Source organism: Panthera onca, chromosome C2 (assembly GCF_046562875.1).
Source record: "Panthera onca isolate mPanOnc1 chromosome C2, mPanOnc1 haplotype 2, whole genome shotgun sequence".
Classification (NCBI taxonomy): Eukaryota; Metazoa; Chordata; class Mammalia; order Carnivora; family Felidae; genus Panthera; species Panthera onca.
Window position 1 is genome coordinate 59611030 of NC_138347.1, and position 27562 is coordinate 59638591.

The window sequence follows — 27562 nt, forward strand, 5'->3', positions numbered from 1 at the left end:
GTGCGAATATTCCTCCCTGGTTGCAGAAATTCAGGAGTGAGGCGGCTTAGAGCTGTGACCATGACAGAGACCCACGGGAAGTCCTATGCATTTCCCTCCTTCCTGGTGGCTTGCAAGAATGATCATCTCATCACCTGCATGTGCAGCATGGGCCCTTCAGTCCTTACAGTAGGCTCTGAGGCGGCACATGTCGTACCGTTCTACAAATGAGGAAACGGTATCTGAGAGGTCAGTCAGTTTGCCGAGAATCACAGAGTCCACGGCAGATCCAACGCGTAAGCCCAGGTCTGGCAGACCCCAGACCTTGCTTCGTTTCCACCCTACTCCAGCTCCTTTGAAAGTATAAAGCGTTCTTCCGTAGACCTATGTGCTAACTCAGGGGAGTCCGCCAGCTAGCCAGTTTGTCAGCTAGTTGGTCAGGTTTACTCCTCAGCATTTCTGGCCCACTTGATTCGAAGTTTTGGTGGGAGAACAGCATTTTTAGTGTGGGCCTGTGGGGATTCAGGTGTACAGCTCACGGCTCCTGCCCTGCCTGCCCACCGGGAGGTGCCGGCTGCAGCTTTCTGGACCCAAACTCATCCCGTGTCCCCTTTTCTCAGATAACTACCTGATCATGCCATCAGGAAACCTCCAGATTGTGAACGCGAGCCAGGAGGATGAGGGAACGTACAAGTGTGCCGCCTACAACCCGGTGACCCAAGAAGTGAAAACCTCGGGCTCCAGTGACAGGCTCCGCGTGCGCCGTAAGGGGAAACAGGGTGTCTCACTGATGGAAGAGGCTGGTCGGGCTGAGGAGGGGGGGGGGGACTCGGGGTGGGCACAGTCTGTGCTCCAGGTCTGTGGTCTCTGCAGTGGGGGTGGGACCTGGGGGGCTTGGACCAGCGGAGCATCCAGGACTCAGACAGAGCGGGGGTCCTCTCCCCACCAGCCGGCCACTCGCGGCCTCCCGTAGGCCCTTGCCTCATTCTGGGGGGTGGCTGTGCTTGCTGGTCCCTTTCCCCTGCCCATTGAGAGCTTCCCTTCATTGTGGGACTTTCATAGCAGGGATCTGTTGGGGCGTGTCTGCTGGGGCAGGACGGCCTGGTGTTCAGCAGCTGACAGCACGTGCACGGGAGAGATGATGGTGTGCCTGTGCCCATGTGAGGCCACAGGGCCTGCATGGCACAAGGCCAGGCTGTGCCTACACTGCTGCTCACTGAAGTGTGCCCAGCACCTCACTCTGGGGATGGTCCGTGGAGGCCCACACACTCCCCCAGTCGTATGAGAACAACACTCGCCTTTGCCAAGCATCTCCTGTGTGCCAGGCCTTTTTCCAGCCTTCCCGCTTATTCACTGGAGGGACATCTCATGCAGAGTGTGGTCTTAGAGTCAGCACCAGAGGCAGATGTACTGTGAAGCTAAGGAAGCCAAGCTTCAGCACTCCCTCCCTCATGGAGTTTTTGTGTCCATAATTTTGCATTCTGTTTCTTTTTTTTTTTTTTAATGTTTTTTACTTATTTTTGAGAGAGACACAGAGACAGAGTGTGAGCAGGGGAGGGGCAGAGAGGGAGACACAGAATCTGAAGCAGTTCCAGGCTCCGAGCTGTCAGCACAGAGCCCGAAGCAGGTCTCAAACTCCCAAACTGTGAGATCATGACCTGAGCTGAGGTCAGATACTTAACTGACTGAGCCACCCAGGCGCCTACATTCTATTTCTTAAAGAAGGCCTCCCAAGCTCTCAGGTCTTATAAAAGCTGGCTCTCCCCCTGGTTAGCTCATAAAGTAAAATCACACATAGTCCACGTGGAAGAGAGTGGCACATTGGAGAGCAACCAGCCTTCTGACGAGTGCTGTGCGGTTTCTTCCCCAGCATTGAAAAGAGGTCACGCCTTCCTTAGCTGAGCAGCCGACAAAGTAGTTGATTTGCTTTGGGGACCTGTAATACTGTGCAGAAATGCATCTTTTTAAACAGTGGGTCCTGCTCAGCTCAGTGAGGTGCTCGCACTGTCAGGGACACTGGGAACCGAGACCTCTGGGTGGTGTGTGGGGGTTACCTCGGATCCTTGTCTCCTAGCTCATCCTTGGACTTGGGGTGCACTTTGCTTCTCTGTCTGCCTCATCTTTTTCTTTGCCAACATGCGTAGTTCTCCATGCATATGTTGGGTCAGTGCTGCTGCTCCGATATATTACCTCATCTCTTACAATAGCTCTCTGCAGAGGCAGGTCCTTGTCTTTGACAAGGAAACCAAGCCCAGGGGAATTCAGTCACTTTATGTAGGTCTCAAGCCCCTGAAGGGCTGTTTGATGCCAAATGCCCGGAGGACTGTTTCCTGGGCCCTGGCTGCCAAAGGCGGGGTGGAGGGGTTCCCCTGCACTGAGTCCTGGTCGCACGCATTGCTCTTCACTTCCTGGCCCTTCCAGGCTCCACCGCCGAGGCTGCTCGTATCATCTACCCTCCAGAGGCCCAGACGATCATTGTCACCAAAGGCCAGAGTCTGATCCTGGAGTGCGTGGCCAGTGGGATTCCACCCCCGCGGGTCACCTGGGCCAAGGATGGGTCCAGTGTCGCTGGCTACAATAAGACACGCTTCCTGCTGAGCAACCTCCTCATTGACGCCACCAGTGAGGAGGACTCGGGGACTTACCGCTGCATGGCTGACAATGGGGTCGGGGAGCCTGGGGCAGCAGTCATACTCTACAACGTCCAGGTATTTGGTGAGTGTCTATTGCAGACTTTCTTCTCCTTGGCCTCCTCTTTGGTCAGTGTGGCCTTTCTAGATGCTCATAACCCTAAGCCCTGGATAAGGTCATGTGCCTTGTGAGAGGTCCCATGCCCAGTGAGTAATGGAGGAGGAGAGAGATGGAGGTGCTTAGATCCCAGGGTCTAGGTGTATGTGCCTGACCGCCCTCTCCGGTCCCTTTCCGGGCATGACTCTGACAGGAGAGACACAGGACCTTTCCTTCCCTCTATCAACAGTCACAGGGAAGGAGGGAACCATTCCTGACTGCAGTCCCCCCCCCCCCCACCCCAGGGCCTGTCTAGCCCTAAATGGGAGGACTCAGGCCCTTTGTCACCCCTGCTCCGGTTTCCTGGCAGAGCCCCCTGAGGTCACCATGGAGCTGTCCCAGCTGGTCATCCCATGGGGCCAGAGCGCCAAGCTCACCTGTGAAGTGCGTGGGAACCCCCCGCCATCTGTGCTGTGGCTGAGGAATGCCGTGCCCCTGGCCTCCAGCCAGCGCCTCCGACTGTCCCGCAGGGCCCTGCGGGTGGTCAGCGTAGGGCCTGAGGATGAAGGTGTCTACCAGTGCATGGCTGAGAATGAAGTTGGGAGTGCCCATGCTGTGGTCCAGCTGAGGACCGCCAGGCCAGGTAGGTGTCCCCCAAAAGGCTGGAGGAGATTTCAGCTGAACATTCACAGAACCCTTTCCTCAAGTGAAATCTCAATTTAGAACCCCAGTATTATAAATGAGATAAAAGTGGCTTTTAGTTATGAGTGCAAGTTCACATTAACTTATTAAAAAGTCAGAGGTGTACATTTTTACTAGTAGAAGTGATCTTACTATTGTATTTTTAAAAATGCTTTAGATCTGTGAGTTGCTAGGTTTCCATGGAATCCAGTTCAACAACCAGTGCTCTAGAGTAAAGAAAAGCAAATCTGCCCCTTTCAGCTTGATCCATTTCAGCTGACATCTACCCTGACTGAGTAGTTACTTACATACTCAGTCTTGGACTAGACGGGGCAGCGGGGTGTGGGGGTAGGGTGCAGAAAGACATAACAAAAGACCCAGCTTGCTCATCAAGGAGACAAAACTCACCAAGGAAACAATTTGAGGAAAATGTGACAACAAATAATGCTGAATCCTCAGGATCAGATGCTAACCGTCTGTGGTTCAGAGGTCAGCTAGAGGAGAAACTAGCGTGGGCACATTCTGCAGATGCTTCCGAAAGGAAGGGTTGCCTGTCCTGGGCTCTCAAGTTCTCAGAGGTGACTTCACAGGTGATTTACAGGTGTCTTCACATCTCACATTCCAGGTGGCTGCAGTGGAGTAGGAAAAGGCCCAGAGTGTGCGTGGTGCTAAGACCCCGCAGTGAAGGGACATGTCCTTCCCCCAATGTAGGCATGAGAAGGAGGGTGCAGGGTTCCTCAGGAGTAAGGAGAACACCTTCACGCAAGGTGAGGCTAGTCCATGGGCTCAGGGAAACAAGCAGACAGCAGAGATGCTTGCCTGCTGCCCTGGGCCGCGGCGGGATGCCTGGGCACAAGGCCCAAGCCTGCCCTTCTCTCCCGGCAGGGCAGCAGTACAGCCCTGTCTCCTCCCACAGAGCCCGGCCATGTGTGGACTGGGCCCCTGGTCATCTCAGGCTCCCGCCCCAGGGGTTTCCTCTCTGACTTCTTTCTGCTTCCTCCCTCGAGGCAGCAACTCAGCCCATGACCAAGGGAACCAACATCCTCTTCCTCCGCTTCTCTTTCCTTCCTGGTCCTCCAGGCACAACCCTGAGGCCATGGCGGGATGCTAAGCTGGACACTGCCACACCTCCCATGCCGCCCTCAAGACCTGGAAGCCCTGAGCAGATGCTGAGGGGACGCCCAGGGCTCCCCAAACCCCTGACGTCCATGCAGCCAGCTTCCCCACAGTGCGCTGGAGAGAAGGGGCAGGTGGCTCCTGCTGAGGCGCCCATCATCCTCAGCTCACCGCGGACTTCCAAGACTGACTCATACGAGCTGGTGTGGCGGCCTCGGCACGAGGGTGGCAGCCGGGCTCCTATCCTCTACTATGTGGTGAAACACCGCAAGGTATGGTGCCTGACCTCCCCTCCATGAGGCTGGGTGTGGGTTTCTGCCTGCTGGCCACCTCCCCTTGAGTTCCTGCAATCCCTACCACTGACCTTGACCTTCCTCCACTGAACTTTCCTACCACCTCCCAGGAAACTGGTTGTGATTGAGGCATTTGGGAACCTAAGAGGCCCAGGAAAAAGTCATGTGTGCCCCTTCGGGTTCTCTGTGCACTGGCTTCCCAGGAGCTAACACCACCAGCTTCTCCTCTCTAGGGAGAGTGAACAGTCTCCCTGGTAACCATCACCTGCCCTCCCCTCTTCCCTCTGTCATTTGTTGTTGATGTTGTTTTTTGTTTTGTTTTTTAACCAAAGTAAGCTCCTGTGGGTACATCCCTGCAAGAACTCTGCACAGCAAGCCAGCTCTAAGGCCAGGGAAACAAATATTTGTGAACAAGTGTTTTCTCTGAGGGCTATAAAATACCCCCTCGGTTTTGGGGACTCAACCATGGCTCAGGTTTGACAAGCAGGCATTTGAGCTGAAAGCACATCGTGTTGTTCGGACCTCAGCTACTTCTCTTTGACAGAAGGAAGCCTGTCTGGGTAGATGTTTCAGGAGCTGTCAGCAGGGGGAACCTCAGGCCCTGGCAGGGTGTGGGGACAGCCAGTTAGGCCATCCTCTTGGACACAATGTCCTGTGAGGCAGGACAGGGCCCCCAGCCTGCCCCCTTCATTCGAGGCTGAGCGCTCACCTGATGTTACCCCCCTGGGGAGAAGGACGTGAGATTTCCTTTAAGAAAATGTCCTTGAAGAGCATTTCTGTTCATCCCAGGTGTGTGCCTTTTTTTTCCCCCTAAGGCCATTAGATGGTAGAAAATTATCGTTCTTAAATGGATTTTTAACAGTGTCATTTGATGATGTATTATAAATGCTGTATTTTATTATACCTTCATTGTTATTTTTGCCTATTAAAGTGCTATGTGCACTTAGTAGAAAGTATTGAAAATATGTGATTGTGGAACTGAAAGTATTTATCAACTCTTCTCCCCCCGCCAAAACCAACCAACCAACCCACCCAGCCCTGTGTGGTGCGAAGTGTTGGCCACACAGTAGCCATTCCCCTGCCCTGGACCCTGCCAGCAATCTCATTCTGTTCTTTCCCTTCATGACCTTGGGTGAGGACAAGTTCACAGACATACGGGGCCTCAGAAAGACACCTGAGGCGAAACTGCCTACGAGGTGGGGGCCGGGGGGTAGTTTCTCACTAACCCTTGGCCCCCTGGCCTCTTTGTAGACAGTCAGCAAAGGGGGTGAATACTTGTTTAACAAAAAGCTCATTGTTCAGACTGGGTTATGGGGCAGCCCTGGTCCTAATCCTTGTTTCCCCATGTAACCGGACACCTCCATCTCAGAGTTGTAGACAGAGATCAGGGCAGGCTAAGTGCTCCCAGTCCCCGCTAGACAAGAGCCAGCAATGAGAACAAGAATCATATTTTTCAGGCCAATAGGTGGCCATGAACCTGCCTCACCAAGAGGCAAGCTGGCAAAGGCGGTGCATGGTGATCTGGAAATGCCAGGCTGAGGCCACCGTCACCCTGTGTGTGTGTGTGTGTGTGAGACAGTGACTAACGACCATTCTAGTTCTTATTTTTGTTTCTGAGCCCAGTGGAAGTGTGAGTGAGGCCCATGCTGGGAGGGCCAAGGGAGAAAGGGGCACAGGGAGAGGGAGAGGACCGTGCCCCATCCGGCTCTGGCTTCTGTCAGGCTCCGGCCTGAGGGGCACTGGGGCTGCTAGGTGGATGCCACCAAAAAGAAATGATGTCTTGCAAGCAGTTCCATTCCTGAGGGACTGACGGGTCTTAAAGATCATCTCACAAGAAAGGACTCTGAAGTGAAAAATCAGTGTTTGGGCTGTGTGTACAACCCTTTCTCTTGCAGGAGATTGGGAATCATTCCTCTCATTTTCACTTTTTCTTGTTCGGGAAGCCGGTTCCATTTCCTGCTGCATCTGCAGACCCTGGGCTACTGTGTTTGGGTTTCCAATACTACTGAGCATTCTCAGTTTGTGAAAACTTCTCCCCTTGGAACAAATCCTGGAAGTCTGACATAAATGAGCCCAGACCATCCCTGTCCCTTGAATAGTAGGTTTTGTTCTACTCTGGAATATTCTGCTTGGGGATTAGGGCTTTTTCTACCAGCTGTTTGATTCTTCAGCAAACCACGGCTTTGGCTTCCAGCAGACTGGGAGATGTGCACAGTTGGCAGTTAAGCTTTTTGTCCTGAGAGTTGGGGTAGGTGAGAGGAAGCAGCCTCCCAGCATCGCCCTTTGGGGAGGGAGCCTGGACTCCTGTATTTTTTTTTTTTCTTTAAAGAGCTAGAAATGTGGGGCCATTAAAGATCCATACTAGATATAATTCATCCACAGTTTTTAAGTACTAAGAAAGGAGTGAAGGCAGGAGCAGAAGAAGGAGGATTGAAATGGCAGAGACCTACTGAATGGAGGGTGTGGGGAAAGTCCAGAGAAGGGGGCCAGGCATTTGCTGGGAACCTACTGTGTACCAAGTTCAGTGCTTGACACTATGTGAGTGATCTAGTTTAATCTTCAGAATAAGCTGAGAGCTTTTATTTGCCTCATTTTAGAGATGAAAAGATTAGGGATCAGAGAGGTTAGGGAACTTGCTCAGGGTTACACAGCTGGTAAGAGACATAACTGGGACTTAAACCCAAGATTTCCTGGCTCCCAGACTCTTTTTCTTTCTAGGAGGAGTTACATATGATTATGAATGTGCTCTCTGGAGTCAAGTCACAGTTTCTGTTCTCACTAGTGTTGTGGCTTTAGGCAAATTGCTCTCCAAGCCTTAGTTTTCGTGAAGCGGGAACAAAACTAACACCTGTCTCTTGGGCTGTTGTCATGAAAGCACTTTATAGGGTACATAGTAAACACTCATCAGACAAAACTCTTTCTATTGGTACTGCGGCTTTTATCATCATTATCGTCATCCCATAGTATGAAGAGACTGTGTTTATTTGGTTTAAATCAAGGAGAAAGAAAGTTAAATGTGGAGGTTTTCAGAAATACAGAGAGGAGGTCTTTGGAGAAACTCAGCAATGTCAGGCCTTTTGACCCTCCCCACTGAGTGTTCTTTGATGGGCCGGTTAGGTGAGGGACCAGGGAGCTGACCTCGCTGTCCCAGAGCTGGCAGGACCAGCTTACGCCCTGCATAAACCCAGCCCATTCTCCTTCCCTGCCTCCTGCCCTGTTGGACTCCATTCTGCTTCTTATGTGAACCATAGCCACCGGTAGCTCCAGGCTGAGATGCCAGTGCTGAAACCAGCTACCTTCTCCAGCAGGTCACAAACTCCTCTGACAACTGGACTGTCTCCAGCATTGCAGCCAACCAGCACCGCCTGACCCTCACCAGACTTGACCCTGGGAGCTTGTATGAAGTGGAGATGGCAGCTTACAACTGTGCAGGGGAAGGCCAGACAGCCATGGTCACCTTCCGAACTGGTGAGGGTCAGATGTTGCCCCCAGCTTGGGGGTTTGTGGGCCTGAGCAAATCCTGCCAGGCTCAGGTGAGAAGCCCTGCTCACCTTGCCCCACTAGTCACCTTGAACTTTATCTTCCTTTCAACTGTTGCTTCACCTTGGTTTGTGAGCCCAGGCTGAGGGTCCCAGCTCTCATGAGGAGAGCTGCCAGCTGGCCTCTCTGCCCTGCTCCCCACCCCCCCCCCCCCACCCCGCCAACACACACACTAGTGTCAGGCACAATACCATGATGGTTAGGCAGAGCTAGGAATCAGTCCACACAGCCGGTGTCCTATATTATTTGTATCACCCTGCCAGATCCCCACCCCCCTGCAAAGTCTCAGGCAGAAAGAACTGTCTGGAAAGGGACACCTAATCCACACTCTCCCTCTTGCTGGTCTCCACCTACTTCCATCCAGGACGGCGGCCCAAACCTGAAATCATGGCCAGCAAGGAGCAGCAGATACAGAGAGACGACCCTGGAGCCAGCCCCCAAAGCAGCAGCCAGCCAGACCACGGCCGCCTCTCTCGTAAGCCCCCCGGCGGCTCAGGGGGGCGGGGTGAGCAGCGGTCAGAACTGAAAGCAGGTTCACTCCCTCCCAAGGTTCTTTGTTGCAGGCGGAATGGGGTCTTGTTCTGTGGGTCTGGGAGGCCTTGTGACATTTTCCTGGAATCTCCCCAGCCAACCCCATGAGAAAACGTAGATTGGAGTTTTTCAAGTAAGATGTAGTCTGACATGGGGAGGGAGCATTGGCCCTGTGGGTCCAGAGAATACAGAGTGGAGAGCAGCTGACTTTTGGTCCTCCGCACTCTGACACTGCAAAAGCATGGCTTCTAGGGGTTCTAACTGAAGGACTTCTGGGAGAGGGTGACCCAGGTAGCCCTGGAAGATCTGATGTAGCCACCAGAGGGCAAGGGCTGGGAGGAGAAATAGGTCCCAGTCAGGAGCAGGCTGAGTCCAGTCACAGTACATCGCCTTATCATGTCCCTCCTCCTGCTTCCTTCCTCCCTCATGTCTGGTTTCCTCTAGCCCCAGAAGCCCCTGACAGGCCCACTATCTCCATGGCCTCTGAGACATCTGTGTATGTGACCTGGATTCCCCGTGGGAATGGTGGCTTCCCAATCCAGTCCTTCCGTGTAGAGTACAAGAAGCTAAAGAAAGTGGGGGACTGGATTCTGGCCACCAGCGCCATCCCTCCTTCCCGGCTCTCGGTGGAGATCACTGGTCTAGAGAAAGGTAGGGGTCCGGCCACTGTCCTACCTGGTCTCCTAGTTGTCCCCCACCACTCAGAGGAGAGTCAGAGCTTTGGAGGCTCTACTCTGTGCTGGTCCTCCACCTGCTATCTTGCTCACATTGGATGCTCTTGGTGGTGTCCCCTCCATCCTACAAGTCCTTCCTTCTCTGTCTCTCCATAGTGGTCCATAGCTATCCCCTCTGCGGCTCCTTTCCAAAAAAGATGGGAGTTCTTGTGTCCTTTGGGAGCTACCCAAAAGACCCTACCCTGGGTGTGCTGGGGTGGGTGGGTCAGAAGTGTTTCCCAGCTCCTGGGTTCAAGTGAGCGGCTCTCACCAGGCACCTCCTACAAGTTCCGTGTCAGGGCTCTGAACATGCTGGGGGAGAGCGAGCCCAGTGCCCCTTCCAGGCCATATGTGGTGTCCAGCTATAGTGGCCGCGTGTATGAGAGGCCTGTGGCAGGCCCTTACATCACCTTCACGGATGCTGTCAATGAGACCACCATCATGCTCAAGTGGATGGTAAGTGACCTTTCACAGACTGCAAAGGGGAGAGGGGGCTGAGCTTCATGATGACAAGAGCTGGCTGCTGCAGTGGGGGCAGGAAGCAATCACTTTTCTATACTGCCCTTCTTCTAAGACTGCTTCCTGTATTTTTTCACAAAGCCTTCCTGTAAGTGGTCACCTCCCAACCCCCGTGTACCTGGGAATTGCGCCAGACTGACTTATCCTTACAGTACCCAGGCAGGTTCAGAGGGGGCTCAGATCTTTGGAGAAATGTCTGTTCCTTATCTCCAGAAGCTGGGGGACCTTTAGGCTAAATAACAAGTGACCTTCATAGCATTCCCCAGAAAGCCTTGGGGAGTATCATCAGAAGTATTTGCCAGACTCCTGCAGTGAATTTTTAAATCCAGGCTGGGGTAAAATTTCTGTCCACCAGTGGGTCTGCTCACATGAGGACTTCTCTGCTCCATTGTCAACTTGTTTCTTCTCCCTTCCCTATAGTATATTCCAGCAAGTAACAACAACACCCCAATCCATGGATTTTATATCTATTATCGGCCCACAGACAGTGACAATGATAGTGACTACAAGAAGGATATGGTGGAAGGTAAGAAGCACTTTGGGGACGCGGTTTTCTCTGTTGGCAAGGGTGTCTAGTGTTGATGAAAGTTTAAAACTTGGGCATCTGGGTCCATATCATTGACTCCTGCCATGCGTGGGGTCATCAAGTTCATAAATCCACACGCTTCCTTCCCTTGGTGATGGGACCACAGGAACTTGGGTGGCACCTAAAAAATTCCAATAGTTCTCCTCCACCTCATTCATGGCACCAGCCCAGACACACACCCCTGTCCAAGCCTGACTGCGATTGCTTCCAAGTGGACTAGGTGGTACACATCACCACGTGTGACTGACTCTCTTGCTGCCTTTTCCAGGGGATAGATACTGGCATTCCATCAGCCACCTGCAGCCAGAGACCTCCTACGACATCAAGATGCAGTGCTTCAACGAAGGAGGAGAGAGTGAGTTCAGCAACGTGATGATCTGTGAAACCAAAGGTGATTCTCTTTAGGCTCTCTACTCTCCCCTGCTATTTTTAGCCCACCAGGACAAAGTCACTGCTCCATGTGACATGCTGGTCATGTCTTCCCCATGAAGACTCCTTATTGTCCAAATACCCCTAAACTTTGTCATTTTTAACTCTTTATTTGCCTGTGCCTCAAGTATGAATTAGGTTGCCATGGTGATGGCTTCAGGGAGCTTGGGAATTAACTCATACATGAACTTATGGAATAGAACCCATTCTTAAGGTTAGAACTTTCTATAAACACTATATTCCTATAAAATTTGGTACTTACATTGATTGGTTTACTTATTTTAATTACAACCCCATGAGTTAGGAAAGAAACTGAGCATCAGGAATTGATGTATCTTGACCAAGGTCCTTTAGCCAGTTAGGGGTATTGAGCACACTCTGGGTCAAGTTTATCTAACTATAAGCCCAGATTCTTTCCTGCACTAAAACATGTTAAACATCTTCACTGAAAAGCTTAATATTTCCACATTGGTCAAGTGTTTAGATACCACCATCTCCATTTTGCAAATACTGCCAAGTGTATAACCCGAGTATATTGCAAAGAACATCATCAAGGGAAGATTACAAGGGAATAGGAACAGAGAGAAGAAAAGAACCCGTTTTCCTTATGTGGACAAGATTCTCTTTCTAGCTTTATGCTCTTTCAGTCAGTTACTCAACAAATACTCAGTGCCTCCTGTGTGCACTCCTAACCTCTTTTGTTGTGCACAGTGAAGGGAGGGGGTAGACACAGGACTTCTGGCTGTGCATGTATCAGGGGACTCACACAGAGTACCCAGGGCAAAGAGAGGCTTCACAAAGGCTTCGCACTGGTCTGGAGGGATTGACTCTTCAGGTGACTGAGAAGGGAGTAACCCGGGGGCAGGGCAAGCCTGCACACAGCTCCAGGTGGTTGGAGGGTGTAGGAAGGAGGACGAGAGAGAGAGAGAGAGAGAGAGAGAGAGAGAGAGAGCTCAGGGAATGGCCAGGGATGGCAGTGGGCACTCTGGTCATTGAGAATTCTGCGGCTGTGAGGTTGAGAAAGCTCACAGGTATTTCTGCAGGCGTGGGCAGATGGGAGAGAGCTGAGAGGTAAGGTAGAAAGAAGGGACGAGATTGAGTCTCTTAAGTTTATGTATTTAGAGAAAGAGAGAAGAGACAGAGGATCCCAAGAGTTTGGTGTAGGACTCTAACTCATGAACCGTGAGATCATGAGCTGAGCTGAAATCAAGAGTCGGGTGTTTAACTGAGCTACCCAGCCACCCCGAGTTTTAGTCTCTTTTGAGGCTGTGTGTAGGACCAGGGGTTGCTAGCATGTCAGGGCTGGGAGAGAATGAAGAGAGTTCAAAGCAAACCATGAGGTGTCTGGCATAATGTACACATGGGTGATATTGCCATTTATTGAACTGGGGAAGCCAGAAGAGAAGCAGAGTCCACGAGAAAGGAACAAGGTGGAACCATTTGGTGACTTCCTGCAGCAGATTCTTCCGAGATGCTGAGAGAGAAGCAGGTCTCCCAGCAGGGGAGGGCCCTGGAGTATTTGGCAGTCGCTGGGACACAGGCTGAAGTCATAGGAACAGAACAGAATACAGGATAGAGCCTGGAAGGGATTAGAAACCCTCGCAGATCTGAGAAGACAGAAAAATGTAAGCAGCAGCCTTCGGAGAGGTAGCGGGAAGTCACCGCCTGTGCTGTGGGAGAACCCAGGGGGAAGATGGCTCTGAAAGGGAGTTCTCAAGGTCAGGCACACCCTGACAATAGCACAACGCCGCCGAGGAGGAGTCACCGTCTTGTCACTGAGTTGGTGTTTCCCAACTACCGGCTGTGCTAGAGAGTCCCTCCATCTCCTTGCTCTAGGCCCAGGCTCAGACTTGGCACTTTGCATCCCTTAATCTGCCCAGGAATAGCAAAACCATGGGTAGGATCTTCCATTCCCAGTTCTTTTGCTGGTTTCATGCATCCTGTTTTTAGATTTTCTTCCAAAAGTTCACCAGCTGTTCTTTGAGAAAAGCCCTATACCTTTTCTGCCCAGAAGACCCATTCTGAGACCAGTGTTTGGGTTGTATTTTGAAGTACAAGGTTCAGATGCCTTCTGCAGTAACAAATTTCCCATCAGAGGCCAGTTCAAAGCTGAGCTTGGATACCACACTCATCTAATACCGAGTTTTGAGGCCCTGCCTTATGAGTTTGACCCCATTTCCCACACCCATGGAATCAGGTCTGTTGATGTTTCCTATTTGTTGTGAGAGAAATGTGAAGGAATCGATGCTGAAGTGTCTTGTTCACAATTACAGCCCGGAAGTCTTCTGGCCATCCTGGTCGGCTCCCACCCCCGACTCTGGCCCCACCTCAGCTGCCACCCCCTGAAACCATAGAACGGCCAGTGGGCACCGGGGCCATGGTGGCACGCTCCAGCGACCTGCCCTACCTGATTGTCGGGGTCGTCCTGGGTTCTGTCGTCCTCATCATCGTCGCCTTCATCCCCTTCTGTTTGTGGAGGGCCTGGTCTAAGCAAAGTGAGTGACCCTTCAGCACTAAGGGGAAGGAGCCTGGGGAGGGGAGGAGGGAAGGAGGGGGCCTCCCAAGAGGCCAAGGAGGCCTCCACCCAGGGCAGGTTGGAGATGCCCTGCTTCACATGCACTAGAGCATAAGCTCCTGGGTCCCCCACAGAGCTCGGAGAGATAAGAATACATCAAGCCTGGGCCCTTTCCTCCCAGCTCATGGACCCTGGTGGATGCAAAGTATGAAGTGGAAAGTGATCTGTCCCCTCTTTTCTGGAACTCAGTACTTGTCTGGCTTCAACTCCTTTTAAATTCTGAAGCTGCTGTTCTGACCACTTGCTCAAGTTGAAAATGCACCCCACACTTTCCCTGCCCCCTCTCTCGGTCTGTAGATGCCTTGAGCTTTCCCTCTTGTCCTGTTGCTAATTTCTGCTTCAGATGACAACACATCGGGCCAGCTTGTCTCATTCAAACATTGCTTCTTCTGTTGGCTCACCGCTTCCTTCCCCAAACCTGTGCCCCTCTATCTCCTCACCTTTCTCCCCAATGAAGAAAAGAATCTAGATGTTAGGAGAAGTGGGTGACTGGAAGAATATGTTCTGAGAGAAAATATTTTCATCCCTATGTGGTCAGAAATTTTCTGAGATTTCTATGGTATTGGGGGCTGCCTTGAGCTTCCTTGGCCTAAGCATACATCTGTCCTTCTGTCCTTCCAGAACATACAACAGACCTGGGTTTTCCTCGAAGTGCCCTTCTGTCCTCCTCCTGCCAATACACTATGGTACCACTGGGAGGACTCCCAGGCCACCGAGCCAGTGGGCAGCCCTACCTCAGTGGCACCAGTGGACGGGCCTGTGCCAATGGGATCCATGTGAACAGGGGCTGCCCTGCCGCTGCCATGGGCTACCCAGGCCTGAAACCTCAGCAACACTGCCCAGGGGCGCTTCGGCAGGTAACGTAGTCCTGGGAACGCAGACAAACAGGTGCGGGCCCACACGGGGGCATTGGTGGGGGGCTGCCTCCCTCCTACTCTTTAATCCTGGGCTGCTGTGTCTGGCTTTCTTTAGTCAGGAGCAGCTCATTCTGTTGAACACGGAACAGGAAAGTTACTCGGACTGTGATGTGACCTTTTCGTTACTCTTTCTTTTGAGCAGCGGGATGACCCCAGCAGCCTGCTGAAGCAGACCATTCTTGGCACTGGATATGTCCCCCCCAGTCACCAGATTCCTAGGTAACTGGACCCTCCCATCCCTGCCTTCCCCTCAAACCCAACCTCAGTCACTGAGAGGAGACGGGGGACCCACATCTGACAACCTGCTCAGCTGGACTCTTCTCAAGGTGTTGTGTTTGCAGTTATAATGCCCTTTCTGCTCTGAGGCATAGGTTGGCCTCCAGACATCTGTCCTTCACTTGGCAGGCCAGAGTTGCACACATGGAGTTGGCTTTGTCCCCAGGCCTCTGGACACCTGACTGCATGTCCTCTCATGCACTCAGGACTTGCATGGAATAAAATGGAAATAGACTAGAATCACCCAGAGAAGTTGTGATACGACAACATCTTCGTGTTCAAAGGGCACTAGTCCCTGCCCCATCTGAGCCCTGACCAGCCTCAGGGCAGCAGCCAGGCACTGGGAATACAGGCCCACTCCACCCCCACCTCACCTCTCCATCTGGTCTCGTGCCTGCAGGGGTCCCAAGTCTAGCCCAGAGGATGGCTCTTTCTTATATACACTGCCTGATGACTCCACTCACCAGCTGCTCCAGCCCCACCAAGACTGTCACCACCTCCAGGAGCAGCCCGCCCCCACAGGCCAGTCAGGCATGAGGAGCGTACCCCAGGGTCCTGGGCTGGAAGCAACGTGGGACCCTCTTTTTCACCAAGGTTGGCGCCAGGGGCAGGGCTGGAAATTGACGAGGTTGGGAATGACCTGAGGGAGGCAGGCGTCCACAACCCAGAAGTGTCCTAGAGAGGTGGCCTGAAGTAGAGTCATCCACAGTTTTTCTGTGGGGGAGACACAGCCCCACAGATCCATGCGGATGAACCAGCTGGGTCCACGTCCATCTTGGCAAGCTGTGTCCTCAAAGGCCGAGAAGAGAACACGCTCCCATTTCAGAGAAAGAAGCCCTTTCGGTCTTGCATTTCACGACCATTCACAAATTCCAGCTACCTCTCCTCACACCAAGAGGCGTTCCCTAATCACCCCAAATACCTTGCTCTGTTGGGTCTTGTCTCTTAATTAAGGAATGAGATTATATCAGTCATTAGGAAGCCGAGTTCTCACATCATCATAACTCTGCTTCCACAGAACTTTTTCTCCATGAGCCTCCATGCATGACCCCTGTCCTACCATCTTCCCTCGTGCCAGGCTCTTGGGAATCAGCACACGCTGGTTGCAGTGAGGCTGGTTCCGTTGGCTAACGCTTCTTAGCTTCCATGGTAGGAATGGTCCGTTCGCATGCAGATCCTAGACACCGTCTCTGGGAGATAAAATTCTAAGACCGGCATCATCAAAACTGGACACCATCTGGGGTGGGATTATGCCCAGAAATCCTACCATACAGGTAGACTAGCCACTTGAATCTGGAAAGAACAGGGCTCTCTCCCACATTTCATGGCTCAGCTGACTTCATCCACCCCAGGTTACAGGCTAAGTAGTCGAGAGTCTCTGTGGTCCCACCACTGAAATGTGTAGGTGGGACATGGGCAACAAGTGGCTCACCCCATGTCTCTGAGACCTTAGAGGGAGCATAAATGTCATTGTCACAGTTGTTTCTGTCTTTCTCTTAGGGGTAGTATAACCAACTCCCATCACAGAGAGAGACTGACCCAGTACCACTGAGCACTGATTCCTGATCAGTCTGGATTTTAATGTTTCCCACTTTTCTCTCCCCTCAGGGCCCCCGTGCTGCTTGGGCCTTGTCCCAGTTGAAGAGGTGGACAGTCCTAACTCCTGCCAAGTGGGTGGTGGAGACTGGTGTTCCCAGCACCCCAAAGGAGCCTACACAGGGCAGGAGCTCGGGATACGGCTCTCCCCCAGCCCACCATTGCATGTATCTTTTGAAACACCACCTCCTACAATTTAGGCAGAAACCAATATCCCAGAAAGACTATATATTGTTTTTAAAAAGAGACAGAAAATTGGTATTTATTTTTCTATAATAGTCATATTTATATATTTATGCACTTGTAAATAAATGTATATGTGTTTTTATAATTCTGGAGAGATGTAGGGAATCCTACCCATTGAGGTATGAGAAGGGAATCAAAGAAGCCCCAATACAGGATTCAACCAGGAAAGAGTAACATAGACTGAGAAGGCAGCCCTTCCCTAGAGCCTCTGTCGCTGCCCAGGAGGCTGCAGAAGGCCCCCAGAGAAGCTTGCGGAAGGAAGAATCTTAGCACACTGTTCGTGACAACGATGAAGGAAAAGCAAGGGCCCTGCTATCACAGGCTAGAGACACTGGTGAAGACGGCTGGAGCTGGTACTACAGGAGATGTTTTCAGAAGATGCCCACGAGAATGGACTAAGATGTGTATAGTCCTACAAGCATTAACAGACCTTCCAGAATCAATCTGTGGCAGCATATCTCTGTAAAAACAAACACTGTAACTTCTAAATAAATGTTTAGTCTTCCCTGTACCGCTCAGCTTAGTCACATATGAGTCAGCATCCTCTTTAAACATTAGGATACACTTTTTGAATATTTGAAGAAAACCTCCACTCGTGACATTTTTAGCTCTGTCAAGACAGAGCCGAGATCTGGAAGAGGTAGGAGACGTTTCATTTTTTGTCTTTTAAAATACTGTGTCAGTAAGTGTTTCGTCCAAGAGGGAAATTGTGTGAAGGAGGCAAGGAGAAACAGATTCGCAGTCTCTTACTGACTGGACTCGAGGGGAGGCTTTGGTCTTATCGGAGGAATGAAACTTCTCTTTTCTCTATAGATACGTGTGGAAGACTACTTTCTCCAAAATACCATTTAGTTAAGTGCTAGGCTGCACATGCACGCGTGGTGCCTGATAAGATCCGCTTTCCTTCTTTCCTACAATAGACCAACATTGCCAGAGGAGTTAATTTTTAAACAACCAGGGAGTCAAGATTTACTTCTTTCTGTACAACCCTGGGACCAACCTTGATACGTGCAACTGGCACTAGATGGGGGCTGAAGCTTTGCAGTGAAAGCGCTAGCACTCCCATTGTTCTCGTGAGGGAAAAGTATTTTCTAGATTGAAGGTAAGTTACAGATGAAATGCGGCTTGAGACACTTAATCTGGTTAAGAGTCCCAGAGCCAGACTCCCCACGCTCTAGTAGATGCCAGAGGGAGAGACAAGATTCTAGGACAAGCGCACCCTCTGCTGGCCGGAAGAAATAGTGCGCCTGCTCTTAGCTTGCATGCTTTTTCCATCCAATAGCTAAATTGGATAAAGAGCTCTCATCGAGATGCAACATGATCTTCAGAAAAGCTGTATTTAAAAAATATTTTAAGAAACAAAGTGAAGGCATATAAGGAACATGGAAATGATAGAAGAACTAGCATGTAAGTTCAGCCACAACCTTCACTGAGGACATAGAAGTCACTTCCCAGAGTGGGACAGAGCCAGTGCTCTCCATCTTTACTCAGTCCAGGGCCTCTCAGATCTGGACTGTAACTCACCTCCTAGCTTAGTGGCTTAATTTTTTTTCTCTCCTTGATGATCCCAAATAGCTGTCAAAGTGAATTTTGGTGAACTTTATGGAAGTGATACATAAAATTGCTTTCTATGCAGCCCTGGAACCATAACAATACTGAATGACTTTAGCTCCCCAAAAAAGTCCTAGGAAAGAAAAAACACTTGCAAGGCACATTAAGTGAGATAAATATGTGTATTTACCTCAGCCAGCTGCAGGAAAAGAGGAAAGGCTGTGAGGCCTCTAAATTGTAGCCTAGAAAATGAAGTAGCTTATAAAATACACTGAAATTCAATATCTATTTCTTCAGGTTAATTATTATAGTGCCTTTTAGAAGTCTGATTCAGCCCGCAAAGGCTGTATAATTTACTAAAGGAGGAGTAAGATCTAGAGGGCAGGCGCTGGTAGGGGTGCAGAGCCCCGCCCAGGGCCGACAGGCCTCTCCAGGCATGGCCGTCCTCTGTGACAAGACAGCCAGACTGAGCAGCAGTGGGTAACTGTGATGGAGGGGCTGCGCTCTATAGCTGCTTTTTCTCCCAGTTTTGGTTTGTGATGGTACTATGGATGAGGGTTCAAAATTGCCAAGTTACATTAGCAGTTGGACTCAGTGTGGACAGATTTTGGCCTCACTCTCAGAAATAAGGCAGCCTTTTCTGAGACAGAGGCAGAGGCAGAGAACCGTTCGATCAGGGAAGCAGGAGTGAATGGAAAGTTATTCACCCACAGCTGAAGCTGAACTTCCCAAAGACTCCGATGCTATACATAACTATAGATTCAAGACTGAGTCTGGAGTCAAGTAGAAATGAAACTAAAGCTAGCTATAGGTCTTGTCCAATTCAAAATAAAAACTGAGGGTTAACTATACTGCCTACTGGATAAAAGCCTGAATATTGTGGACTTAGTGATGGTTTAGTCCAGTTTGATTTGGGAAAAACGGTAATGATCCTGGTTGGTTTTACAGAGTCGAAAAAGTCATGGAATCTTTGCCATGGCTCTCCCACAGACTCTAAAGTCATTCTTGCTGCAGTTAGAATCACAGTACTTCAGAATGGGAAAGAGACTTAGAGCTTATCCAAATCCTTCATTTGTTGGATAATAAAATGAGGCCCAGGAAATTACGTAACTTCCCCTGGCCCTCACTACCACCTAGGGCATGGCGTCTCCTCGGAGACCAAGCACTTGATCCAGGCAGTTGCTCATTGTGGTAGCTGGGTGAGGAGCGGAAGCCCGCAGCCAGACAGCCAAGCAAGTGAGGCTGGAAGGAGCCCTGCCTCCTCAGCCAAGCTTCAGATGGCTGCGGCCCCAACTCACAGCTTGACCGTAACCTCTTGAGGGACTCCATGCCCAAAACAGCCCGCTCAGCAGCTCCCAGATTCCTGACCCTCAGAAACTGGGTGAGATAAGCAGTTTTAAGCAATGTCTGGGGGAGAAATTTTCATGCATCAGTAAACAGGTAAAACCCTCACGAGTAGCACTTTTTAAATGCTTGAAAGGCGCACACAGTTTAGGGCATACAGCAGAGAAAATGATGGAGGGTGCTCTCCAGTAGATAAGCTACTACCCCACAGACAATAAGCACAGACTATTCGTGTCTCTTAAATAGGAACATGAAAGAATCTTTGAAAGGAAAGGAGTCCTATCTAATTTGGGAGACAGATCAGGCTAGTCGCAGGTTAGGAAGATTTGATGTTGCTGATCCATCTGCATGGATGCAATACTGCCTTCCTCACTGTTCCTTCTCTGTGACCAACTTCTATTCTGGGACAGCTCAATGGGATAGCTCATTAACATGGACCCACAGAACACTGGATCTAAAGTGCTATGTTCTCCCTCTTACTAATGGGAATCCAAATATCACATCATTCTTAGATGGGTACAGCCATACATTCCCATTACCACTTACCCCCAAACGGAAAAGGACACTCTCAAATTAGTTCAGAACATTATGCACAATCAAAAGTGATTGTTAGAGATGGTCTTTCAGCGTTATGTAATCATTCCTTACTTCTGGATCTACATCAGAAATAGGAAAAATGGCATAGGACATGAGAAGCTATGGGCATACCTAGAATACTGTTAGAGCTGCAAACATCTACAGAGAAAAGCCGCCTTGTTGACCATTTTGCAAAACCCGCTCTTCTCCATTCAGAGCTGAGGAGTTTGCTGACGTGAGGGGTGATTCAGGAAGCTGGGCAGTCTCCTGCTTCCTGCCAATCCAGAGGGATCTGTTCTGTCTGTCTGCATTTCCTGCATCCTGAGCTCCCAAATAACTGCTCTGTGAAGTTAACAATGTCAGAATCCTAATTTGCATTTCTTATGCTAAAATACTGTTGGCAGAATAGTTTGTGCTTTTCTTTTTTCATCCTCTCAGAGAATACTTAACATCAGAGTTTATTTTCCAAGGATTGAAAAACACAGATTTTCTCACAAATTGCTAGTTTTTCCTTGCTGATGGCTAAAAATTCAGATAACCAAATTTCCCAAAACAGGATATATCGCAGATGCTGAGATACAGCCTTCTCTGAGACTCCATATTCAATCCAGTAGTTTCCAAACAGATCTAAAATGGTTCAGTTCCATGGGAAATAAGATGTTGGCTGCGGTCATCTGTGCTAAGCTAACCAAATTGGAGAAAAATTATTCATACTATATAACTGGCTCTGGTCTTAGACTTTTAGATAAGACTTTAAAATAATAGGATTGCTGCAGGCAGCAAGGAACTTCTCTGGTAAGTTGTATGTCAGAAATCTGGGATGTATTGGAGAAAAAAAGCAAACTCAAAGGCCCATGGGCTTCATCTCCTTCTCTTGTGGAGGCTGAATGGGTGGGAGGATAAAACCACCTTTCTTACGCAAAAGAGCGATCTCTTCCTTTAAGGCCAAGATCCTTTCTGCCTGGACTTGGATCAGTTCAGTGACCTTCTTTCTTGCCACAATGTCTGCTTTCCGAGGGCCCTGGAAGGCATTGCCCTGTTGAAAGAAAACACCTCCCTGCTTTAAGCATCATTTGGAGTGTGAAAAATTCCCCATCCTAATGTTAGTAGTGCAGACCCTACCGTCCATTTAAACACCATTGCTCCTTAATTTAAGGGGCCTTCAAGTCCTCCACTGAAATTCCACCATTAGAAATGTGTTTCTTTGGCCTAATGAGTAACTGTTAAAATGCAAGTCCCATTAAGCTAGCTATCCATCATTCCTACTGAGGAGGGCTCAGCACTGCAACCATGAAAGACAAGGCACTTCCTTTTTTTATACAGCCTATATTTTGTTTTCCAAAAAGGAAATCTCTATTTCCTCATCTGACTCCTCCCCTTGTCCAGCCAACTCCTGCTCATGCTTCAGACATCACTTTTAGGGAGGCCTTTATCCTGTGGACTAGATAAAGACTTCTTGTTCTATGTTCTTTCAGAACATCCTTCATATATCATTGTGACTATGACATTGAACCTTCTGAAACTTCTATTTGAGACTCCTTTTTTTAGGATTCAAAAAGTAGCGGTTTCATATGGTTCAACCTAATTGCCTGTTTGATGCCTGTCTTGCAAGATCCTGTGCCTGTAAGAGAGAAGGCCGGCGGGCCTCGATCTCACTACCCACCACTCGTCCCAGAGTTTGTTATAGAAGTATGGGCTCAATAGACTTTGAAGGCACATTAAAGGGAGGAAGATAGCAATTCTCTAGTGTCCACTCTGTGCCCAGTGCTTTCCATGTGCTATCTCATGTACCCCTCACAACTCTGAACAAGCTGTTATTCCAGTTTACAGATATGGACACTAGACCAAGAGATTCATTAAACTGGGCCTTGTCACTATATTCCTAAGGATTTGAAGCAGGGTGAGAACTGGGTTACCGGAAGCCAAAAGCCCATGCTTTGTCCATTACCTCTACGGACTCACTTCATAGCTAAGTGGGGGTTACTGTTACCCAATACCTTCTGCCTCTTCTCCCCTGCCCACCTTCACTCTATGGGCTATAAAAGCTAAATATGCATTCCCCAGTTTCTCTTCCATCTAGGGGTGGCCACATGGATATAAGCAGAAAACACTTGCTTTCTTAGTGAAAGGGACCTGAAAGGCTGACATTTGCATTCGGACGTGAAGCTTTGAGCTGAGGCAGCCATCATGTGACTTTGAAGGAAACTTCAAAGAATCACAAAGAATCAGAGGTATTGGCCCTGGTGTTACAGATCCACTAAGCCTAAAACCCTCAGATGTCTTCTCCAAACTTCTTGTTAAGTGAGGAAAAGAGCCCTTATTTTCAGCTACTCTCCATGAGGGCTTTGGGCCACTTGTAGCTAAACTTATGCACCAGCTCATGCTGTCATCACTCCTGGTGTTACCCCACATAGTCACTTTGAAGTCACCTTAACATTCCCTCATTTTTCTCACCGTATCCACTCAAAGTATGGCTATTCTTACTTTGAAATGTCCTCTGACACTTTTTTGTTCTTGCCATCTATATATCCCAATTCATGCCTAGATTGTTGGAAGAATGATAGCAATGGAGTCAACTTTGGAGGTGGACAGTCCTTGGTTTAAAAACTAAGCACCATGCAAAAACAAAAAAGCAAACCAAGAAATTAAGCACCATGCATTAGCTCTGAGCTAGTTACTTAACTACTCTGAGCTTAGGAAAGTAATATTTTGAGAGTAGTAGTATGAGACAGCTTATGTAAAGAGAATGTACATTTACATGTACAATGTATTACTTTATTGCTGTATGTATACCTATGTGTAAAAATATGTATATAAAGATATGTATATGCTATGTAAAGAGACATATACTATTAATTTCCTTTCCCATTCAACCAATCTTCTACTCAAACTCTTCAAACTCTTTTCTGTCCAACATGTCTAGACTTATCAAAGCACATAAAGTCAACAAAATGTTTATGACTGCTTATTCTGTGAAGGTCTTGTTTAGGCATTAACCTTCTGGAACACTATCTTGTTCTTCACTCAAAAAGTCTTGCGTGGCTAAACGGCCCTTGATACTCAGATTCCAGTCATCCTCTCATACTGAATCTCCCAATTATTAGCCTCCCAAGTCCTCTTACTCATTCTTTCTTCTAGATTTGTGCTTGGACCAGTGATTCTTAAACTCTAGCCTGCATCAGAATCATCTAGAAGGCTTGTTAATGTAGTTGGCTGGGCGCCTCCCCCAATGCTGCTGATTCAGTAGATCTGCAGATGGGGCCCAAGAATCTGCAATTGTAGCAAATTCCCCAGGTGATGTTGACACTGTTCTTCAGGGGAACACACTTAGAGAGCCCTTGGCTTAAACCATTTCCAGTATGCTTAAAGAAAACAAAACAAAGAAAACCAAGAGAAACGATGGGCATTTTTGCAGATACTATTATAAGAATATGACATATATATTAAAATATGTCCTATGGGTCACCTGGGTGGCTCAGTCAGTTAAGTGTCTGACTCTTGGTTTCAGCTCAGGTCATGATCTCGTGATCGGTGAGTTCCAGCCCCACATCAGGCTCCATGCTGACAGTGCAGAGCCTGCTTGGGATTCTCTCTTTCTCTCTCTGCCCCTCCCCGCCTCAAAATGAATAAAAAACTTTAAAAAATAAAAAGCATTTAAAAAATCAAAATATGTCATGTATGTGTTAGGTTGCTAGAGGGTACCTCACCTAGGTGAACCTTGAATCAGGTGAACCTGTATTAAATAAGAGTTATCTACCATATATTATGTATTATGTCAGGCTGAATAAGAATTATGTAAGAACAAGGTGAAAGCCATACAAAGTAACAAGTGTTTTAATAAAGCAATGTGAGATCCTACAATTAAAGATACCCACTTTAAATCAAATGAAATAAATATTGGAAATGGGTATTTAACACCAAATTTAGGGATTATATTGGTGTCATTTGTACCTAAATCTCATCTCACCAGGGCCAAGGCAAACCCCATAGGTTAATACATATGTAAATTCACGGCACCCAAATGGCATACAATAAAGCCAGTCCCTCAGACTCACTTATATAGTAGGTACCAGCAACTTCATGTCCTCCGGGACCGAGGTGGGCTGGACGTGGTCTTGAGATCAAAATTTGTTTAAATGCCAGTACTTGATAGTCTTGTGAATAGTTACCTTTATAGAGTTTCCCCAACTCTGATAAAGTGTCTGAAAAGAAGTAACATACCTGCTGGTTCTGTAGTGTATTCAATCGAGAATCAAGTTTCCTCTTTTCGGTACATAAATCATTCATCTGATGAAGCTTTTTGGTGTGTTCCTTTGTCTTCATCATCAGCTCCCATCGTACTTGAGCAATCTTTTCCTGCCAGGGCAGGAAGATGCAAAATGGATTAAGTGAATAAGAGATGAATTAGAAAAATGCATGTCCAGATTTGGTCAAAACCATTCAACAAACATGCATATGGAAAAATTTAATCAGAAATCAATATTAGATGCAACCTGGGCCAACTGCTTTGTCTGTGGTTTGATTAGAGAAAAGCAGAATGTAGGTATGCTCAAGGATCAAAGTAGGTAAAAATAAGATAGATACCGCTTTATTGTTGAAGAATGAAATGAGTGTGCATACTGAATGCTGCTATTCATTATTTACAAGGAAGAACATTAATTGAAACAGCAAGCTCTCATATACTGTTCTTTTCCCAGTCTCGGCCCATGATCCTCAAGGTAGCCAGCTTGAATGGCCATAGGTCTCCTAATGGCTTTCTTTGTTCTCTTACTGCTTCAAAAAATTATTTTAGATTGCCCCTATTATCTCCAGCATTCCCCTGAAAGGAACCAGTCCCATTGACATGAACGCTCCAGTAATTTGCTTCTTCAAAGCATTGTGGTGAATCTTGGATAGCAAAGATGAGACAAGATAGCACTAGGAACCTCTTCTCCTACCCTGTCTACGGATGAGGTAAAACTGGAAACTGGAGAAGTCACAATGATCTGGGGACTTGCAAATTTTTATAAAAGCTCCTGTGTTTGAATCTGGCTATAACTGGGGCACTGCCTCATCTCATAGCTCAGGCAACAATGTAGGCATTAACATCTTCTAAGATCCTACCAGCTAAATAGTCCATACCTGGTTATAGAATTTATTACTTAGAGATGTTTTCTACTTTCCAGATACTAAAAGCATGCAAAAGCAATAGGGAATAATATAATTGGGACCCTCAGAGCAGAGCAGTTCCATCTCTAACACTGCCAGAACATATATTTATACATTAATGTAGACCTCAAAGTGGCATCTTTGTAATCATCCATGCCATTTTGTCATCGTATGTCCATGTATTTAAGACCCCAAAACCCAGTGCTGGTGTTTTCACTAGCACAAGATAGGCAAGTCCCTTAAACTAAATGAATGGTAAGGATGCAAGACAGGCTTAATATCATGGGGGAGCCAAGTGGGGCTCACAGAATCATCTCTGGCTGCACAGATGTTTCACGGGAACCACTGACAGCATTTCTTGCCTCAACCCAAGTTCGACCAAGTTGGGTCACCTGTCCTCCCATCCGTTACCTCCCACATCTTCATTTCCTTTGCATTTGATAGCTCCTTTCGAAGTTTTTTGATCTTTAGCTCTTCAAGCGTTGTGTTCACAGAAAGTGTCTGAAGGGCTTCTAGGTCTATCACACGGCCAAACTTGCTGATCATTAGCCGACGGACCGTTTCTTCCATTTCTAAAAGAAGACATCACTGTCTTAGGTTGTTCAGTAGTTTCATGGTTATTAAATGAACAATACCAGTAACAACAACATTCTATAGAACAACTTTTGCAAGAGGATGGTAAAGGATTTTATGTTACCAGTTGATTTTTCCTGTGACTCTTTACCTGCTCCTTTGCTCACCTACAATGCCCATTCCTGTGTTTTCACCTACTTGAAAATCCTGTGTAAAGCAGACTCAGCTTTCCCTGCTGGCTTACATGCTATGAGGTGTCCCTCCGCAGACTGTTAATGGGCCCCAACTAGACTAGAGATGCTTCAGATTTTTTTTTTTAATTACTGATCTCTATAGCATCTAGTGTTAGGAACAGAGCGGGCACTTAGAGGAAAAGTTCCATCCTACTCCAAGTAAAAATTAAAGTCACTGCAGTGGTTCATGAGGCCTTACAAGGTCTGTCCTGCCCCTGTGATCTCTCCCCACCTCCTGCCCTATACTTCTCTCCTCATTAACTGCAGACACACTGGCCTCCTGTTTGCTTCTCAAACATTCGAGGCTCACTCCTTCTCAGTTCCCACTGACTGAAATGCTCTTCCCAAATAACCACATGGCTCCCTCTCCCCAGCCCATTTTCTGAAAGCAAGTTGTGAGATGGGTAAAAGGCTCATTTCCAATACACTCAGTCCTGAAGTGGTAACCAAGAGCAGGTCTTCATCCTCTAACCAGGGAAAACCACACCTTACCAGGTAAGCCATGTTTCCAGGGAGCAGTTCCTGGCCCCTACTCACCTGAGCACTCTCCTTTCAATTCCTTCTTAATTTCTCTTCTTAGCAATGATTTCCATCTAACATGCAATATATTTTACTTTTGTTTACTGCCTTTTCTCAACATGAGAACACTGGAACATCTGGAGAAAATTCCATTTGTGGGGTCTGAGCTCCTCCAGAAAATAAAATCTTGTAACAAGACTTTCTCAGTCACCAGACTGTCCCCTAAGTCTGAAGGCTCGAAAGTATAATGAGATGATACAATTCTGCTACAGTGCAGAAGTTTGTATTCTGGTATCATTGTTATGACTGAATATAATGGTGTAACCACGGCTGCCATTGTGCCCTATCCAGGGAGGGGTTATTCACTTCTATGTGAGTAGGGTTCCCAGTGACTTGTGTAATGTGGTCATGATAATCATTGATACAAAAATTAAGGTTAGAACATTTGCACATGTGTGCTAGCCTATGGCTGCCTGCTTGGCCTCTCAGTAAGAACTTTGACTCCCTTCAGCTAATGCCCTTTCTCAGGACAGCCTCATGTACTAGGACACGGACTCTGGTCCTTGCCATTCTCTCTGTGGAACCAGCCTATGCCTTTCTCCTACTCAGGTCAGCTAGTGTTCACTAGAGACATAAAACTTTCTGGAATATTTACCACATGCATTCCCCATGGCTTAGAGCTGTGTCATCCTTGGAATGGAGTGAATGAACTTACCTCTTCCCATCACCATGTTCTAGACTCCCCTCTTCTTGCCCATTGGGTCTGGGGAGGAAAGAAGGCAACAACAAGCCAACTGTGGTGTTTCTCATCACTGCTAAGCCTTTGCTTGCTGGCTTACAGAAAAGGAACCCATTCCTAGTTCTACTTTCAGATTCAGATCAGTCTTTAACCAG

The 27562-nt window shown here is 48.3% G+C and overlaps 2 protein-coding genes across 11 annotated transcripts in view; one reads left to right on the forward strand and one right to left on the reverse strand.

Moving 5' to 3' along the window:
- Positions 1-17235, forward strand: part of BOC (BOC cell adhesion associated, oncogene regulated) — a 73058-nt gene extending 55823 nt beyond the window's left edge. For 5 of the 9 annotated variants that reach the window (XM_060639992.3, XM_060639997.3, XM_060639994.3 and 2 more), the window contains 15 exons: positions 600-743; positions 2401-2694; positions 3077-3349; positions 4468-4775; positions 8102-8264; positions 8701-8811; positions 9312-9518; positions 9855-10036; positions 10520-10625; positions 10954-11076; positions 13388-13609; positions 14311-14546; positions 14749-14825; positions 15283-15476; positions 16491-17235. In XM_060639992.3, coding sequence (XP_060495975.3) covers positions 600-743; positions 2401-2694; positions 3077-3349; positions 4468-4775; positions 8102-8264; positions 8701-8811; positions 9312-9518; positions 9855-10036; positions 10520-10625; positions 10954-11076; positions 13388-13609; positions 14311-14546; positions 14749-14825; positions 15283-15476; positions 16491-16678 — 2828 coding nt within the window. In that variant the 3' untranslated portion in view covers positions 16679-17235. The remainder of the gene's footprint in view (positions 1-599; positions 744-2400; positions 2695-3076; positions 3350-4467; positions 4776-8101; positions 8265-8700; positions 8812-9311; positions 9519-9854; positions 10037-10519; positions 10626-10953; positions 11077-13387; positions 13610-14310; positions 14547-14748; positions 14826-15282; positions 15477-16490) is intronic. The other 4 variants (XM_060639998.3, XM_060639999.3, XM_078453011.2 and 1 more) reach the window with 4 other exon arrangements.
- Positions 17236-18081: 846 nt separating this feature from the next.
- CFAP44 (cilia and flagella associated protein 44) overlaps positions 18082-27562 on the reverse strand; it is a 159313-nt gene continuing 149832 nt past the window's right edge. For both annotated transcript variants that reach the window (XM_078453008.2, XM_078453009.2), the window contains exons 33-35: positions 25755-25915; positions 24417-24551; positions 18082-21231 (exon numbers count right to left, since the gene is read on the reverse strand). In XM_078453008.2, the coding sequence (XP_078309134.2) occupies positions 21040-21231; positions 24417-24551; positions 25755-25915 (488 nt within the window). In that variant the 3' untranslated portion in view covers positions 18082-21039. The remainder of the gene's footprint in view (positions 21232-24416; positions 24552-25754; positions 25916-27562) is intronic.